Source organism: Chrysemys picta, chromosome 1, assembly GCF_011386835.1.
Source record: "Chrysemys picta bellii isolate R12L10 chromosome 1, ASM1138683v2, whole genome shotgun sequence".
NCBI lineage: Eukaryota > Metazoa > Chordata > Testudines > Emydidae > Chrysemys > Chrysemys picta.
Window position 1 is genome coordinate 350,680,156 of NC_088791.1, and position 18,094 is coordinate 350,698,249.

The 18,094-nt window shown below is 47.3% G+C and overlaps 1 protein-coding gene across 1 annotated transcript; it reads right to left on the reverse strand.

Moving 5' to 3' along the window:
• Positions 1-3,384: 3,384 nt before the first annotated feature.
• Positions 3,385-5,248, reverse strand: LOC101949020 (olfactory receptor 51G2-like). The gene is made up of 2 exons (XM_065599145.1): positions 5,221-5,248; positions 3,385-4,316 (listed from the first exon to the last, which is right to left on the reverse strand). Exons 1-2 carry the CDS (start codon positions 5,246-5,248, stop codon positions 3,385-3,387), a joined length of 960 nt encoding a protein of 319 aa, XP_065455217.1.
• Between the last annotated feature and the right edge of the window lie 12,846 nt (positions 5,249-18,094).

Here is an 18,094-nt window from a genome sequence, read left to right on the forward strand (position 1 = left end):
CTTGTGTTTCCTCCCAATATCCCACTTCCTCACTTACCTCAGGGCTTAGGTCTCCATTCCCATGTGAACCTAGTTTAAAGCTCTCCTCACTAGGTTAGCCAGCCTGCCTGTGAAGATGCTCTTCCCTCTCTCTGGTTGGAGAATCCCATCTCTTCCTGGCAATGCTTCTTCCTGGAACAACATCCCATGGTCGAAGGATTCAAATCCCTCTCTCTGACACCTCCAGCGTAACCACACATTTATTTCCACAATACAATGTTCCCTACCTGGCCCTTTTTCTTCAACAGGAAGGATGGACAAGAACACCACTTTGCACCTCAAACTCCTTTATCCTGCTTCCTAGAGCCACATAGTCTGCAGTGACTTGCTCAAGGTTATTCTTGACTGTATCATTGGTGCCCATGTGGAGAAGTAGGTAGGGGTAGCAGTCTGAGGGCTTGATCAGTCTTGGCAGACACTCCATCACATCCTGAATTCTACCTCCAGGAAAGTATCACACTACTCTTGTTTCCTGGTCTGGATGGCAGATGGGTGACTCCATCCTCCCTAGGAGGGAGTCCCCAACCACCACCACCCATCTCCTCCTCTTGGGAGTGGTGGTCATGGAACCCCCATCTCTAGGAAAATATAACCCATGCCTTCTGATTGATGGGTGTCTCCCTCTGTTCTCTTCCCTCTGATGACTCTTCCATTCTCCGATATAATACCTGTACAGAGAGCCTGAAAACAGTGTCTTGCCTCTTTGTGCATTGGGGGTACCTGGGTTCTCCTCTTTCTTCTTCTGGAGGTCACATGCTGCCAATTTTCTTCCCTTTCTGCATGGCCCTCTCTGATTCTTCTGCATGCTGTGCCAGCAGTAACAAAAGCTCACTTCTAGCCATCAGGTAAAACTGGGATATTTGATTTCTTTACCCTCTAAACCAGGTCCTTTTCTGTCTTGGGGGAATCTCCCAATTATCCCTCTATTTGAGCTGGGAACAACAACCCCATTTCTGCTAAATGCTTAAAAAACAGCAGCTGTCACAGGTCTACACTCACCTATCTCACGTATCACTACAAGCTAAGTTAGACAGGCTTCGCTCTGGAGATAAAGAAACAGAACTGGCCCGGCTTACATTCTTTTGGGAAGCCAAGGAGCTCTTGGGACCCGGACTAGTTTCCCTGTGTCTGTGAGAACATCTTCCCATCTGTTTGCCCCTTTCTTGTGGAAGCAGCCTTTGCTGAAACCTGTGTGAGCCTGTGCCCAGTCACCATTGTGCTCAGCTGAGGCCATGTTACAGGGTCAAGTTGTGAAGCTGACCTCTGCCCTCGACTGCTTTCTCCCAGACAGATCGTCAAGATGAGGCCCCCATGGCCATTATATTTATCCCTCTGTGAGGCAGGGCAGGCCTATTATCCACCTGTGCAGGGGCTCAGAGACAGCCAATGGATTGCCCATGGTCACACACAGCAATGGAATCAAATCCAGATCTGTTGAGTCACACAGCAGTGCTCAGACCAGCCTTCCAGCCATCTGAGCAGTGAAAGGCCCGGCTGGATTCACTGCAGCACCAGCAGAGCCCCTTCACTGTGTGCTCTGTTGCGGTGGGTTCATTCTTGAGGCTGTTCTCCCCCTGCCACAGAGGGGTTTAGAGCATGTTGGGGGCTGGGCTGACCTCTGCCTGGTGGTAACGGCTTCCAAGAACACAGCTGACTCTGGCCAAGTCCCTGCACACGGGTGCCACACCAGAGTGCCCCCTTGTGGCCTGAGTTAGCCCTGCAGGCGCCCTGCCCTTTCCTATAAGGTCATTGCAATGACTTATTCGCAGACTGGAATACTTTATAAAAAGAGCCCCCTTTGTGAGGTCACATTAATTCAGTCGTCTCCAAAAGACGAGGTCTCCTAACCTACAGCCCCATCCTCCTCCTATACCCAGGAGCCCCCTACCACCCTGCTTTCTGGCATCAGGATTGGTTCAGGCTTGCTGCACCCTCTGCTCTTCCTTTTCCCCTGAGGCCAATCTCCCTTCCCCCTCTTTTCCCCTAAGTCCCTGCCCGTTGCTCCCCCATGTCCCCTGAGGCTCCGCCGCCCTGCCAGACTAGTGCTGGGCCATGGTAAGAGCTGCCCAGGAATCCCAGGCCACTGTGGGGAGCCCCAGACTTTTATCTTCCCTGGGGGTGCCTCCTGGGAGGCAGGAAAACAGGATTGGGGCTTCTCTTGGGCCCTTCAACCCCCTGACCAGCGCAGGTGGAAGGTCTGCGGCTCCTCATAGTAGCTCACTGTGCAGCTCTTATGATAGTCGGGATCTGGCTTCCAGCCGGGCCAGTGAGCAGAGCCTTGGGGGAAGCGGATGAGCAGGGGGCAGAGCCGCGGGGAGAAAAGATGTGGCAGGAGCCTCAGGAGAAGAGGGGGAGTGGGGGGGAAGCCTCAGGAGAAGAGCGGGAGTGGGGGGGAGCCTCAGAAGAAGAGGAGGAGCAGGAGTGTGGGTCACAGTGGGGGCTCCTGCCTCTGACTTGTTTCTGCCTTGTGAAAAGGTGGTCACCTTACACTGCATGGGCTGGGTGGGGCGAGGAACTAGCTGTGCCTCTGTGGGGGAGCTGAGGCCCGTTTCCACCACTTTGCGAGCAACTGGGGCCAGGGAGGGAACCTGCGTCTCTTGCCAGGACTCCTGTGTGTCAGTCCCTCATTCACATATCCAGCTCTGCTCTGCCTTGGGAGCATGACAGTTGGACGGGGGTGGGCTCAGTAGATGTGCCGTGTACAGAGCCATCAATGGGGGAGGGGCTGCCTCAATGGATTCTCTTGGGGCTCCTGCATTAATTATGTCTGTGACACGACTCAGTCACAAGCACCTGGCTGAGGGCGTAGGGGAAGGTGGGTGTCTGTGCCCAAATAATAGCCCCTGTCCACAGCTGGTGCAGCCCCATGGATCACGAAGCACCCAGAGCGCTCAGCAAGGGCCTGGACTGCGACTGCAGAACAGCTCCACAGCTTTTTTCATGGACCTAGCACTGGAGATGGGACAGAGACAGGCCAGGTGTAATGGAAAACAATGTCCACATTCCTTCTCTTTATTGATCGTGTCAACAGGAATTCTGAGGTCAGAGTAGCCACCGACATGGATCATTATGGGCCAACATCCCACCAGTCCCCTGGTTCTCCACAAACACAGTCACTTTGTAAATGCTGCTGCCTGGCTTGGTCTCCTTCTACCAATTCCCTGTCCTCTCTCACCATCCCCTCTCTTATTCCTCCAGGCCTTAGATCCCTTCTGAATCTCTCTCTACAGCATTAAAATCAGTAGCTCATGTTGTCTCAGATGTAAGCATCCAGGGTGGAATAGATGGTCTGTGTTTTTCATCTCCCGTGTCAACAGTGCTCGAGCCAGGTGACGAAGTTACACTTCACTTGATGAACACCCTAATTATCCTCGCACGAAGGTGTTTGCTTTTCACGCTGTACACAATTGGGTTCATAAGGGGCGGGACCAGCAGGTAGACATAGCCCAGGAGAATCTGAAGCAAGGGAGGAGAGCTCTTCCCAAATCTGTGTAACACAGAAAGGCTGATCATTGGTGTGTAGAAGAGCAGGACAGCGCAAATGTGGGAGACACAGGTGTTCAGGGCTCTGACACGCTCCACATGAGATGCAATGCTCAGCACTGTTTTGAGGATCATCACATAAGAGAGGAGGATGAGCAGTGAGTCCAACCCCACTGTTGAGACTATTATGAACAAGCCATAGATGCTGTTGATTGTGATATCCGAACAAGCCATCTTCATGACTTCTTGGTGCAGGCAGTAGGAATGGGAGAGGACATTGGCTCGACAGTATCGGAACCGATTCAGGAGAAAGGGGAGTGGGAATATTAAGGCCACCCCTCTTAGCACACACACCAGTCCCATCTTGGATATTCTTGGCAGGGTTAAGATAGAAGCATATCTCAGGGGGTCACGGATCGCAACAAAGCGGTCAAAGGCCATCAACAAAAGCACGGAGGATTCAATGAACGAAAGCGTGTGGATGAAGAACAGCTGGGCAAAACAGGCATTGAGGCTGATCAACTTGGAGTTAAACCAGAATATGCCCAGTATCGTGGGTATGGTGGCTATTGATAAACCAAGGTCTGTGAGGGCCAACATGGAAAGGAAAATGTACATGGGTTCATGGAGGCTTTGATCTGTTTTTATAATGAAGAGAATGAGTGAATTTCCTACTATTGAAATAACATACATTAAGCAGAAGGGGATAGAGATCCAGAGATTTTGGACTTCTTCCTGCCCAGGTATCCCGGTGAGAAGGAACACTGCAGATTTGAATTTGGTGTCATTGACAGCTGACATAATATATTGGGCAGGTCCAAGGAGTTTTGAAGTTTCTTTCCTAAAAGAAAACAAGAACAGGAGACTAGATTATATAGAATCATAAAAGATTAGGGTTGGAAGGGACCCGAGAAGGTCATCTAGTCCAACCCCCTGCTCAAAGCAGGACCAATCCCCAGCTAAATCATCCCAGCCAGGGCTTTGTCAAGCCTGACCTTAAAAACCTTTCAGGAAGGAGATTCCACGACCTCCTAGGTAACCCATCCCAGTGCTTCACCACCCTCCTACTGAAATAGTGTTTCCTAATATCCAACCTAGACCTCTCCAACTGCAACTTGAGACCATTGCTCCTTGTTCTGTCATCTGCTACCACTGAGAACAGCTGAGTTCCATCCTCTTTGGAACCCCCCTTCAGGTAGGTGAAGGCTGGTATCAAATCCCCTCTCATTCCTCTCTTCTGCAGACTAAGCAAGCCCAGTTCCCTCAGCGTCTTCTTGTAAGTCATGTGCCCCAGCCCCCTGATAATTTTCGTTGCCCTCCGCTGGACTCTCTCCAGTTTTTTCCACATCCTTTCTCTCCTGGGGGCCCAAAACTAGACACAATACTCCAGGTGTCACCTCACCTGTGCCGAATAGATGGGAATAATCACTTCCCCTGATCTGGTGGCAATGCTCCTACAAATGCAGCACAATATGCCTTTAGCATTCTTGGCAACAAGGGCTCACCGCTGATTCATATCCACCTTCTCATCCACTGTAATCCCCAGGTCCTTTTCTGCAGAACTGCTGTTTTGCCAGTTGGTCCTCAGCCTGTAGCAGTGAATGGGATTGTTCCGTTCTTAGTGCAGGACTCTGCACTTGTCCTTGTTGAACCTCATCAGATTTCTTTGGGCCCAATCATCCAATTTGTCTAGATTACTCTGGATTCTATCCCTACCCTGCAGCATATCTACCTCTCCCCCCAGTTTAGTGTAATCTGCTAACTTGCTGAGGGTGTAATTTATCCCATCATCCAGATCATTAATAAATATTTAGCTAAATATCTTTCTGCTCTCAGTGCAAGTCAAGGAAGTCCCAGGGGCTCAACAAAGATCAGCAAAAACATAGTCTTGGATTAACAGCACTGATAGGAAGACAGGCATTGCCAGAATGGATCAGACCTGTAGTCCATCTATCCCAGTATCCAGTGGCAAGTTCCAAATGCTTCAGAGGAAAGTAAAAGATGCCCAGCAATAGGCAGCTATGAGACAAGCTGCTCCCAGGGAAAGTCTCCCCCGACACCCACTAGTTGGACATATTCTGTGGTATAAAACAGGAAGGTTTAGAGCACTTCCAATACTTTTTTCAAGTAATCCTCACTGCTGTAGTTCCATTTTCTGGTTACCAATATAAACATCCAGTTCCTCTTTGAATCCTGCTAAACTCTTGGCCCCGTTGATATCTTGTGGCTGGGAGTTTCACAGCCTACTTGAGCACTGTGTGATTTTACAATTATGACCTTCACACAGATTCGCTTTCTGGCCCTGCACTTCTGAGTGTGGCCCATTGTATCATGCCATGGCAAGTGCATAGTGGAAACAGTCATTGTATTTATCTTTGCAGCACTACCCAATGGCCAATTTCAGATGCTACAGAGGAAGGTGGAAGAAGCCCTGCCATAGGCAGCTATGTATAACCTGCTCCTAGGGAAAGTTTCCCCCTGACACCTACTAGTTAGACATATTTTGTGGTGTGAATCAAGAATATGCATAGCCCTTCCAAGACTCTTTTTTTTTTTAATCCTCCTGACTGTACTTTTCTGGTCACCCATATAAACATCCTGTCCCTCTTTGAATCCTGCTAAGCTCTTGGCCCCGTTGATATCTTGTTGCTGGGAGTTCCACAGGCTACGTGAGCACTGTGTGATTTTACAGTTGTGACCTTCACACAGACACCCTTTCTGGCTCTTAATTTCTGAGTGTGGCCCATTGTACCATGACAGGTGTATAAACACATGGCAAGTGCATGGTGAAAACGGTCATTATATTTTTCTGTCCTGCACTGAAGCTGTTTATAAATGTGTTTCATTAGCTCATTATATATATTCTTTATTTGCTCCTTTGCAGTACATGGGATACATTCTTAGGGCCAGGTTCTGAATTCAATAACAGTGACTTCAATGGTGTCACTCCAGATTTACATGTGTAAATTCGATCAGAATCTGTCTTTGTTAATTTACCCTTACCAAATGCTACCGGTGTTACACTCTGACCCCAGAGAATCCCTCCAAGAGAAGCTGAAGTGATTTACCTGGGTAGCGTTGGCTTAATCCAGAGAGTTTGATCATCCTATAGGTGTCTCTTCATCCTCACAGGACCTGCATCCTCTCCCCATGCAAGGGTCTGTAGGTATCTGGTAAGATACAAGCTCACACAGACTGTTACTTCAGCTGGGCAGGGGAAGGGTTGGTGTCACAAAAGGGTGAATAGTGCAAACACTAATTTTGCACTTTAATACAGTTGAGTCTGCAAGTTACTTCAGCCATATTTGTGTATCAAGTGATTGAAGTAAATTATTTATAACCATTATTACACTCCCCTTTCCTGCACCTCAGCTCTACCCTTTCCTGAAACACAGACCACTGGTTCTGTTCTTGCAGGAGCAAGTATGCCTGAGGTGATTTGGGAAGTATTTACTGATATTCCATGGGATCTCCTCTTTTTCAGCCCCTGGCAGGATCGGGCCCAGAGCACTCGGCACCTCTAGAAATGGGAGCCCTTAAAAATCTGGACTTGGGGCATCCAGGTTTTAACACTCCAAGCTGACTTTGAATCTTAGATTTCTGTTTTGCTTGAGTAATCCACCAAGGACAATGGGGACACGTAGCGGAGGGTTTCCCAAGCTACCTAATGCTGCCTGCCCTCTACCCCCATCACTCCAACAGCCCAGATCTGTCACGGCACAGAACATCAGCAAATGGAAAAAGCTTTCAGCTTTACCCTTCACTTCGCATTGTAAAGATAGTGAAACCTGCCAACGTACCCAATTCCTGCTAGAAGGGGAGCCGCTGACACCAGAGGTCTTCAACCTAAAGGACAAGGAGTCATTGGAGAAGTTTCTCAGGCACCAGGCAGTATCTGTTCAGATAGGAAGGGAACTGTCTTTATGAAGCATGTTTGCACATTCCCTTGGGAGCCACTTGGTCATCAGGGAACCTCAGCTACTTTGTTTAGTATGCACCATGTTTAATGCCCCTCACAGCCACTGGCAAACTGCAGGAGGCCAAATCGCAGCAGATGCATGGTGATGTTTCCCAACTGGACTGCAGCACCAGCCCTGCTGCAGGCTCTATTCCTGGAGTCTGGGCTTGGCATCACTGTTTGTATTGTTCCGATTAGTCACAGGGCTACCTCGCGGACAGCCAAGTAGTAACGATGATCACAGCTGTGATCTTGTTGAAATAAAATAAAATAGAATAATAATAATAATATAGGAGCAGATTTCTCCCCGGCAGCCCCTTTTCCTGCATTACAAACCCAGGGCGGAGGCCATTGAAGGGAGATTCTTCAAGGCTCCGTACATTGAAATTTCCCTCTTCTCTTTTCTTGTCACCATTCTCTGAATGTTTTCAAACTCAAGTATAATTTTGTGAGATGGGGCAACCAGAACTGCACACAGTATTCAAGGTGGGGGTATACCATGGCTCTATATAGAGGCAATATATTTTCTGTCTTTTTATCTATGCCCTTCTTAATGGTTCCCAACGTTCTGTTGGCTTTTTTGACTGCTGCGGCACATTGAGTTGATGTTTTCCGAGAAGTATCCACTTCTGATCCTTTGGGGTCACCTGCTTCAGGTTTTCTAGATTTTCTCCTCTTTACTTTTTAAAAGAAACTTTTTAAAGAAAACTAAAAGCAGATTTTCATGCAGTGTCTTGATTTCAAAAGTTACGGCTAAGGAAGGCAGGTTTTCTAATATTTAATCAATCTCATGGCTCTTCTCTGAACCCTCTCCAGTGTATCAACATACTTCTTGAACGGTAGCCACCAGAACTGGTCACAAAATTCCAGTAATGGTCACACCAGTGCCAAATACAGAGGTAAAATAACCTCTCTGCTTTTACTCGACATTCCCCTGGCTGGACATCCCGGATTGCACTGCCTTTTTTGGCCATAGTGCCACACTGGGAGCTCATGTTCAGCCGATTATGACTCTCCAGTCTTTTTCAGAGTCACTGCCTCTGAGTTTTGGGTCCCCCATCCGTTAAGGCTGGCCTGCATCCCTTGTTTCAAGATGGAAACCTCTACATTGAGCCATATGAAAACACATATTGCTGCAGCAAAGAAGGACTAGGTGAGTTGCCCAAGGTCACAGAAGAAGTCTGTGGAAGAGCCTAGAACTGAAGCCACATTTTTAAAAGTGAGGGTGCTTAACCAGTGGAACAAACTCGCAAGGGAGGTGGTGGATTCTTCTGATACCTCCAAACCAAGACTGGATATGTTTTAGAGGAACACAAGTTATGCGTTAGTCCAGGGGTCGGAAACCTTTCAGAAGTGGTGTGCCTAGTCTTCATTTATTCACTCTGACTTAAGGTTTCGCGCGCCAGTCATACATTTTAACGTTTTTAGAAGGTCTCTTTCTATAAGTCTATAATATAGAACTAAACTATTGTTGTATGTAAAATAAATAAGGTTTTTAAAATGTTTAAGGAGCTTCTTTTAAAATTAAATTAAAATGCAGAGCTCCTCGGACTGGTGGCCAGGACCACGGCAGTGTGAGTGCCACTGAAAATCAGCTCGCGTGCTGCATTCGGCATGCGTGCCATAGGTTGCCTACCCCTGCGTTAGTCAAACACAAGTCATTGGGTTCTGTATGCAGGGCCGGCTTTAGGCCAATTCCACCAATTCCCCCGAATCGGGCCCCGCGCCTAAGAGGGCCCCATGCCCAGTGGCAGGGCTGCCGGGGTGGGGGCAAGTGGCCGAGAATCCCTTCCCTGGCTAGAGGCTCCTTTTTAATTTTTACTCACCCGGCAGCGCTCCGGGTCTTCGGCGACACTTCAGCGGCGGGTCCTTCACTCGCTCTGGGTCTTCAGCAGCACTTCGGCAGCAGGTCCTTCAGTGCCACCGAAGACCCGAAGCGAGTGAAGGACAAACCGCCGAAGACTAGGAGCGCCGCCCGGTGAGTACAAGCCCCAGATGTTTTTTTACGTGTTTTTTCTTTTTTCAGTCATCCTTGCTGGGGCCCCGTCAAAACTGTTTGAATCAGGCCCCGCACTTCCTAAAGCCGGCTCTGTCTGTATGGGGGTAAATGGGTGAAATTGTGCAGCGTGTGATATACAGGAGGTCAGACTAGGCCAGTGGTTCTCAAACTTATTTGATCACAACCCCACTTCTTTGTGTCTATAAGATTCCCCCCTCCTCCCCCCCCCCCCGCACCATAGAAAAACATATACTGTGTGCAAGGCTTCACTTGTATCAGTTTCAGCTTCTTTATTTTTCACTTGACGTTTTTTGTTGTTGTTGTTGTTGTTGCACAAATGAGCCAGTGATCCATTGTAATAAGAGTGAAAGCAAAACTACGATTGTGGTCCCTGCTTTCAATGAAATGTGCACACGGTGCTGTCGCAAACGGCTTCACGTGCGGATGGCAACAACTTTGTATAAAGCTCCACAAGCTTAACCGAAATCCGTCAAAATGCACAATGCCATCTAGAGTCAAATCCACAGCACCAGCTGAGGACTGGATCATTTTGGAGGAATCATCTTTGTAGTTTTTCATTGCTGGGGGTATAATGTGCCCAGTAAGGTTTTTTCCTGAATGCAACTCATGCCCCTCCCTCCTCCAAATACTCCCTCTCCCCAAGTTTGAGAACCTCTGGACTAGATGACCTAATGGTTCCTTCTGGCCTTATATTTTATGAATCTATGAATCTTTGTCTTGAGCAGATCTTTATCTTGGATACATCTTTAAAAAGTTGAACAGGAGTACTTGTGGCACCTTAGAGACTAACAAATTTATTAGAGCATAAGCTTTCGTGGACTACAGCCCACTTCTTCGGATGCATCCGAAGAAGTGGGCTGTAGTCCACGAAAGCTTATGCTCTAATAAATTTGTTAGTCTCTAAGGTGCCACAAGTACTCCTGTTCTTCTTTTTGCGGATACAGACTAACATGGCTGCTACTCTGAAACCTTTAAAAAGTTGTTACTCTGAATACTTATGGGGCACTCAAGAAGGATATATGCTGACCAAGAAGAATAGGGATTGTCACAGTAAAACCAGAATATATGGCCTCTTTACCCTGTAAGCCAGGTCCTTTCCTGTCTTGTGGTGGAATCTCACAATTGTCCCACTTTTCCAGCTGGGTACAACACCCCATCTATGCTAAATGCTTATCACCAAGCATATCTGACTGGACACCTCAGCCTCTTCCCTTTGAGTGCTTGTGACCAGAGCAATACAGTCACCACCAGTCTCCTTCTAAGAAAGAGGTTTATTAATAAACAGCACAAAGAAGTAGAGAAAATGGGCCTTTTATTTAATTATTATTCATTTACCTGAAGCTCCTTGAATAACTGCTATAGGAGGTCAAGTATCAGAGGGGTAGCCGTGTTAGTCTGGATCTGTAAAAAGCACAAGACTCTCTGCTGCTATAGGACGGTGAGTTCTTTCGGTTTGAGTTAGAATCTAGCTATAGGCTTTAGACAATAAGTCCAGCACTTCTGCAAGAGTGCTCTCGGGGTTGACATGCATTATTACTTTACCCCAAACTGCTGTTAAAGAATGGTTAACAAGCAAATTAATATACGGTGGTTCTGTTTCCTTTAGAGGCATTTTATTAGATATGCAGGCTGCAGAAAATCTTGTTACCAGCCTTGCCCGTTTCTTTGGGGTATGCTCATTTATTAGGGTTACTCTTCTGGGGGGGTGGGGGGCGGTCTGTACTTCTATCAATGTATTGCTTGTGTCCAAGGTCCACAGGACTGGGATCTTCCAGCCCCAGAATCAGACAAACACACACACAACACACACACACATTAACAGAGTGTGTCTGAGAGGACCGGGTTAATCAGCACCCCCAGGCTGACCCCTTATATATCCCTGAACTCAGCAGACTGGGTCGAGCAGCACTTCCAAGCTGCCACCCTCATATATCCCAGGTTCAGCACGTCTCTATCCCCACTTTCATATTACAATTGTTCTGGTAGTGACCCACTTGATGAGCAAACCACACAGGATTTTGGGGCACTGCAGGGATCTCTTAGCTTAGGTCTGAGAAGCGTTGCTGCAGAGCGAATGAGGAAACCAAACACACCCTCAAGGGAGAGCGAGAGAAGCAACCAGCTTAATCATGAACGTTATTTATTGCCGGTAATAACCACAGGGGAGCCAAACAAACAAAGCAGTTATAATATTAAATCTAACTTAAACTTGATTATAAAAGTCAGGTTTAGAAAACTATAACTGATCACACACTTCAGGGTCAGAAGGCTATACCTAGAGACAGAGGGCGCTCAGTTCTCCCATACTGGGAAGCTTGAATCGATCAGAGGTCCCAGGTGGTGGTGGTAGCTGAGGGTTCAGAGTGCTGGAAACAGGCAGAGCCCCCAGCACGATCAGTCATGAGAAGATGAAGTCCCAATAGAACTGATGCAGATTTTGGACCCAGGCATCAGAAAACTTTCCTGAGCATGGGTAGGGGTTTTGTAGAGAAACAGCAATGGTTCAAGGGAGACACTAGATTTGTTTATGTGTAAACTGATGGCTCAAGGGAGAATACCAAAGTTGTTTTGTTCAGGCTAGACAATGGGAGCTGATCATTCCTGGCTTTAGGTGGTGTTCCATGGAGGAAGCTCACAATGCAATTAGGGAGCTTCACTATTTTGGATACTAATAAAGGATTTATTACTATAATATATGGAGATATACCTATCTCATAGAGCTGGAAGGGACCCTGAAAGGTCATTGAGTCCAGTCCCCTGCCTTCACTAGCAGGACCAAGTACTGATTTTGCCCCAGATCCCCCTTCAAAGATTGAACTCACAATTCTGGGTTTAGCAGCCTAATGCTCAAACCACTGAACTATCCTTCCCCCCCAGCTGGTCTGATAACTCTGGAGCTGGCTGTGTGCAGGCGTGGGTTGATTAACATCTGAAGCAGAGATTCCCCCATCATGCAGTGCTTCCCTGCTTTTCTGGTCCCTGAGTTTCGTGCGGTTCTTGCCTTGGAATCTCTGTTCTCCATTCTGTATGCTAATGGAGATGCCTCCTTGTCCCATCTTCGATGCAAATGAGGCTAGGGGAGTTTCCTTAGTCCTGTCACCCTTATCCCAGGAGTTTAGGTGCATGTCCCACGTCCTTTCATTGCTTTTTGGTAAGTCTTTCTTATGATTGGTTTTGGTTCACTCAGAGGCTGGGCGGCAGGAAGGTCTTTCATGATTCAGACAGGTTGGGTACTGCGCCCTGGTTCCCCAAGAACACAGAGCTGCTGGGTAACAGTCTGTTATGAAATTCATGCAGTGACTTGCTTCCCATTGCTTCATGATAGCAGATTGTGAGGCGCTCAGATGCTACAATAATTGAGGCCACAGTTAGTGCCTTAGGGAGATTTCAGCTCTCTGTGCCTCATAAGGATGATTTGGGGTATTGGGTGGAGAACCTGAACTCTCCCAACACCCCTTGGAGATGAGGCCTGTCATTAGCACAGCACCCTTTGACGAGGGAGTTCTGGGCCCCTCCTGCAGCTCGGCAGCAAGAGGGGGAATCAGGACGTGCTTTCAGAGAGCGAAGTTTCTGGAGAGCATTGCCTGGCCGAACTGAGCCCTGCTGGGCAGCCCCTCACTCTGGTCCTGACCCCCATTCGTTCTAGGAGCACTGAGAACCGCTCTAGCGCTGGAGATAGACCTCACACCCTGCATTCAAATGTCCATCATCACCAAGTTTGGGGGTAGCTGGACCTGGGGGAGAGGGTTTTTGGGTCCAATAGAGCGCTAGCAGCAGGTATTTGGAGCTGGGCTTGGGTCACACCCCTTTCTATTAAGAATGTGCATGGCCTTGCTTCCCTGTGTGTGCATTTATATATAAAATAATAACTGGGTCTGAAAAAGAATTAGATAAGTTGATGGAGGATAGGTCCATCAAAAGCTATTTGCCAAGATGCGCAGGGACACAGACCCATGCCCCAGGTGTCTCTAAACCTCTGACTGCGAGAAGCTGGGAGCAGACGACAGGGGCTGGATCACTCAATAATTGCCCTGTTTTGTTCTTTCCCTCTGAAGAGTCTGAACTGTCCACTGTCAGAAGACAGGACACTGGGGTAGATGGACCATTGGTCTGACCCAATATGGCCGTTATTATGCTCATAAATTGTTCCACTGATGGATGGGCTGCTGCAGACAATCCTTTTCCAGGGATCCCTCTGTTATAGAGCTGGCATAGCCCCACCCTAGCGACATCCAGGGGTTCCTCAGTGTGGGAGGCTGAGGGGCGGCTACTGCTGCCACCTAGAGGTGTGGTTCTGTAGCACAAGTGATAGAAGATCAAGGTTTGCGCTATAGCTGGGCTGGAAAAGAGAGTTTCCCCCACACACACACAAATTTTTGACTCAAATTAAAATGTTTCCTTTTCACTCATTTTTTTCGGGTAAGTTTTCAAAGAAAACTGATCATTTTTCTGAGTGTTCAGTTCCCATGATGCTTCCTAGCTGCAGCTGCCTGGATCCCCAAGAGAAATTGGAGGCTTGTCATCTGGCTGCACTCTGCGTATGGAAAGGTCAAAACGTCCTGCCCAGTCTATGACCGGGATATTGTGCCCATCAGCTACTCTAACCAGCCTTCTCATCTCTGTGCAGTCCCCTCTTCCCAGTACATCTCCCCCTTCAGCACATGACAAGAAATATGTTTGGAATTTCTGCTATCCCTCCAAAATCGAATGCCCACCCTACCAACATCTAGACAATCTGTCACAGTGATCTGAGTTACAGTATCACCAAGCCTCATTCAAAAGTACGAGCCGCACCCCCCAAAAACAATAAGATTGGATTAAAAATAATGGGATATAAATATACACTAATGTGGGGTTCATTTTCATGTGTCTTTGGTTTCTCAGCCTTTTGGGGTGCAATTGATTCAGGGTTTCTAGCTTTTCTGCAACTCATTTAAAAAAAATTCTTTGGAAAACTGAAAGCTGAGATTCCTGCACAGTGTCTATATTCCAGAAGTTGGGGCTCTAAGAAAGAGAGGAAATAGTGTGAGAAGCCCAATAAAATCCCAGTTACTGGCACAAACACGGAGCCTTAGTGATGACAAGCCCGGATTCCAGGAATAGAGCCTGCAGCAGGGCTTGTGCTGCAGTCCAGGTGGGTAAGATCACCACACGTCTCCTGTGATTTGGCCTCCTGCAGTTTGCCATTGGCTGTGACGGGGTTAAAGCTGGTGCACACTAAGCCAAGCAGCAGAGATTCCCTGATGGCCAAGTGGCCCCCAAGGGAATGTGCGAACATGCTTCATAAAGACAGTTGCCTCCCTGTCTGAACAGATACTGCCTGCTGCCTGTGCAACCTACCTGATGACACTTGTCCTTTAGGGTGAAAACCTCTGGTGTCAGTGGCTCCCCTTCTAGCAGGAATTGGGTACGTTGGCAGGTTTCACTATCTTTAAAATGCAAAGTGAAGGGGAAAGGCTGCAAGCTGTTTCCATTGGCAGATGTTCTGTGCAGCGGAAGAGGACTCAACTGGGCTCTCAGAGTGACTCATTGTCAGGGGCTGGAGGGCAGGCAGCACTAGGTAGCTTGGGAACCCCTCCCCTACATCTGCCCATATTCCAAGGTGGGTTATTCAGGCTACACAGAAATCTGACACTCAAAGGAAACTCGGAGTGTTAAAACTCCAGTGCCCCAAGTCAGGATTTGTCAAAGAGTCGCATTTCTAGAGGTGCCGTGTGCTCTGGGCCCGATCTTTCCAGGGGCTGAGCAAGAGGAGACACCAGGGAATATCAGTGACTAGTTCCCAAGTCACCTCAGGTGTATTTGCTCATGGAAATTTAATCAGCAAACGCATTTTCAAAGGGTTTATTCTCCGGGTTGCTTGTGAAGGCAGGAATTCAGATTGTGTTGCTCTGTGGCAACAGGTCAGATGAGGCATATTTCTGTTTCCTGACTGGCTGAAGGCTCCAGCACTTCTACACGGTAGGTACTCTTCACAGTTACAGGGCTACCTGCATCTCTGCCCCCTCTCTGGTTTCTGAGTGAAAGACATCAGGAATCGTACCCTGCCCTTTCATGAGGCGGACTTCCACCATTCTCCCACCCTCAGACTGGGCCCTGGGCTACAGCACATTCTGGGGGGGACTGTGTTTGGCCAGCAGGTCCCAGTGGGTTCGGGACCTGTGGTTCTTCCCTTTGTGAGCATGTGACTAATGCTGAGTCGAGTGATCTTGAACCAGACACTCTTTAATCTGAACAGTAGGAATAAAGCATAACATGGGGGAATAAGAGGGTTTTTTAAACACTAGTCAGTACATGTCTGTGACCCCAAGCCCTCCCACTCTGATGGGGTCACAGGCAGTCAGAGAGACTTCATATTTCCCCAGCAGTGTCCATGTATATCAGTCTGAACAGCCTCTCAGCAACAGCTGCCCCACATCTGGACAGACTCCCAGGGCTGGCAATACAGGCTGTGTAAAGTGGCTGGAGCCTGGAAATAACCAGGTGTTGGAGTTACTATGTACTAGAGAGTGATATATATACTGATCCCAATGCCTGTAACTATTCCAGACACAGCCTTCAGACTGACAGAACTGAACCCGAGGAGAACCCGTCAGCTATTAAGCCTGGGACAGAGAACCTACTAGGCTTTTGTTTGCTGACAAGTGACTGAATGAGGGTGGAGACGCTGTGATCTTTTCAGGTTGTGAAGAAATCTAGATGACAGATGGTATATTTTATGTCCCACTTTAACCTGAGAAATCATCTCTGAAAGAAGATCACAGGGGAAATGATTCGTGGACATCTGTTTACTAAAGTACAGATGTGTAGATGTCATGCCAAAACTTTTCATTCTAATACAAATATTGGAAACCCAACTTTAGTGAAATGAATGAGTACACTGCTCTACAGCCAAAATGCTTCTGAAATAAATGTAGTCAAACTTTACTAATTCTGGGTCACTGAGAATGAAAATGATGCTTACAATTGTTGATTGGCTCTAGTTTTCAAGATACGCTATTGGGTCAGGATACACGACCCTTGATTTGGGAATGGCGGAGGATAAGTGAATTATAAAGGGAAGGGATCTAAATTTAAACCAGAAATGACTAAAATACATCTTTGACTGGATCTATGAATAAATCTATGACTGGGTTTGGACAGTACTTGCTTTTTAGGCAAAACAATGAATGATGCAATCTGAAGCTGGTATTGTGTCATACATGATATGAATTGCATCATGTTATTCCTAGAAGTCATGGATGATGCAATCATAACGAAGCTTACATCACTCTGCTAAACAAATTGCCCTATATCAGCTCTAGAAATCATACAGTGTCGTGCTCTCTTATTTGTCAGTGTTTGATTTTGCAAAGGGACACATTTCTGTTTAGCCAAAATGAGCAGAGATTCCTCGTACTTGTGTGAACAGTGCAGATAACTTCTCCTTTGTTTGTGGTGAAGTGACTTTTGCATCACAAAAGCGCAGTATAACCACTATGGTTAAGAAAGTCTATCACCTTTATTTTGGCTGCAAAATTAGATCAGGACAAGAGGTGGGCCCCACACATATGCTGCAACACTTGTGCAGCAAATCTTCACCAGTAGTTGAACAGAAAAAGGAAATCTATGCCTTTTGCAGTGCCAATGATTTGGAGAGAGCCAACAGATCATACCAGCAATTGGTACTTCTGCATGGTGCCTCCAGTTGGGAAAGGTGTTAGAGAAGAAGAAGTGGACTGTGCATTATCCAAACATTCCATCAGCTATACGCCCAGTACCCCACGGAGAAGGACTGCCAGTTCCTGATGCACCAGAATCATTCTCACTTGAGTCAGACGAGGAAGAGAAAGGATAAAACTTCTGGTCCTGAACCATCAATGTCACAGGACCTACATTTTCTCCCATCCTCCTCTTCTGAACCACACCTCATAACACAAGGTGAACTGAATGACCTTGTCAGGGATTTGGAACTACCCAAGAGTAAGGCAGAGCTGTTGGGCTCCAGACTACAGCAGTGGAATCTCCTGGCAGGTGATGTTAGGGTGTCCATGTTCCGTGACCGTCAAAAGGATCTTGTCCCATTCTTCTTCATGGAAGGTGATCTTGTAGCCTGCAACAACATCGATGGTGTGATGGCAGCCCTCAACATTGTTCACAATCCAGATGAGTTGAGACTGTTCATTGAAGACGAGTCTTACAGCTGTTTTACTGCATAATGGCAATGTTTTGTTATCAATTCCAGTTGGTCATGCAGTCCATATGAAGGAAACCTATGACAACATGAAACAACTTTTGAGGTGCATAAACTATGACCAACATCAGTGGCAGCTTTGTGGTGATTTGAAGATTGTTGCTCTCTTGCTCGGTCTGCAGACTGGATACACAAAATTCTGTTGTTTTCTCTGCGAATGGGATAGTCGTGCAAGAGATTCCCACTACATCAAGAAAGATTGGCCACTCTGACAGTCATTGGATCCTGGGAGGAAAAGTGTTCAGCATCCACCACTTGTTGAATCAAGGAAGATTTTGTTACCATGCTTACACATCAAGCTGGGTCTGATGAAGAACTTTGTCAAGGCCATTGACAAAACACAAGCAGCTTTCAAGTACCT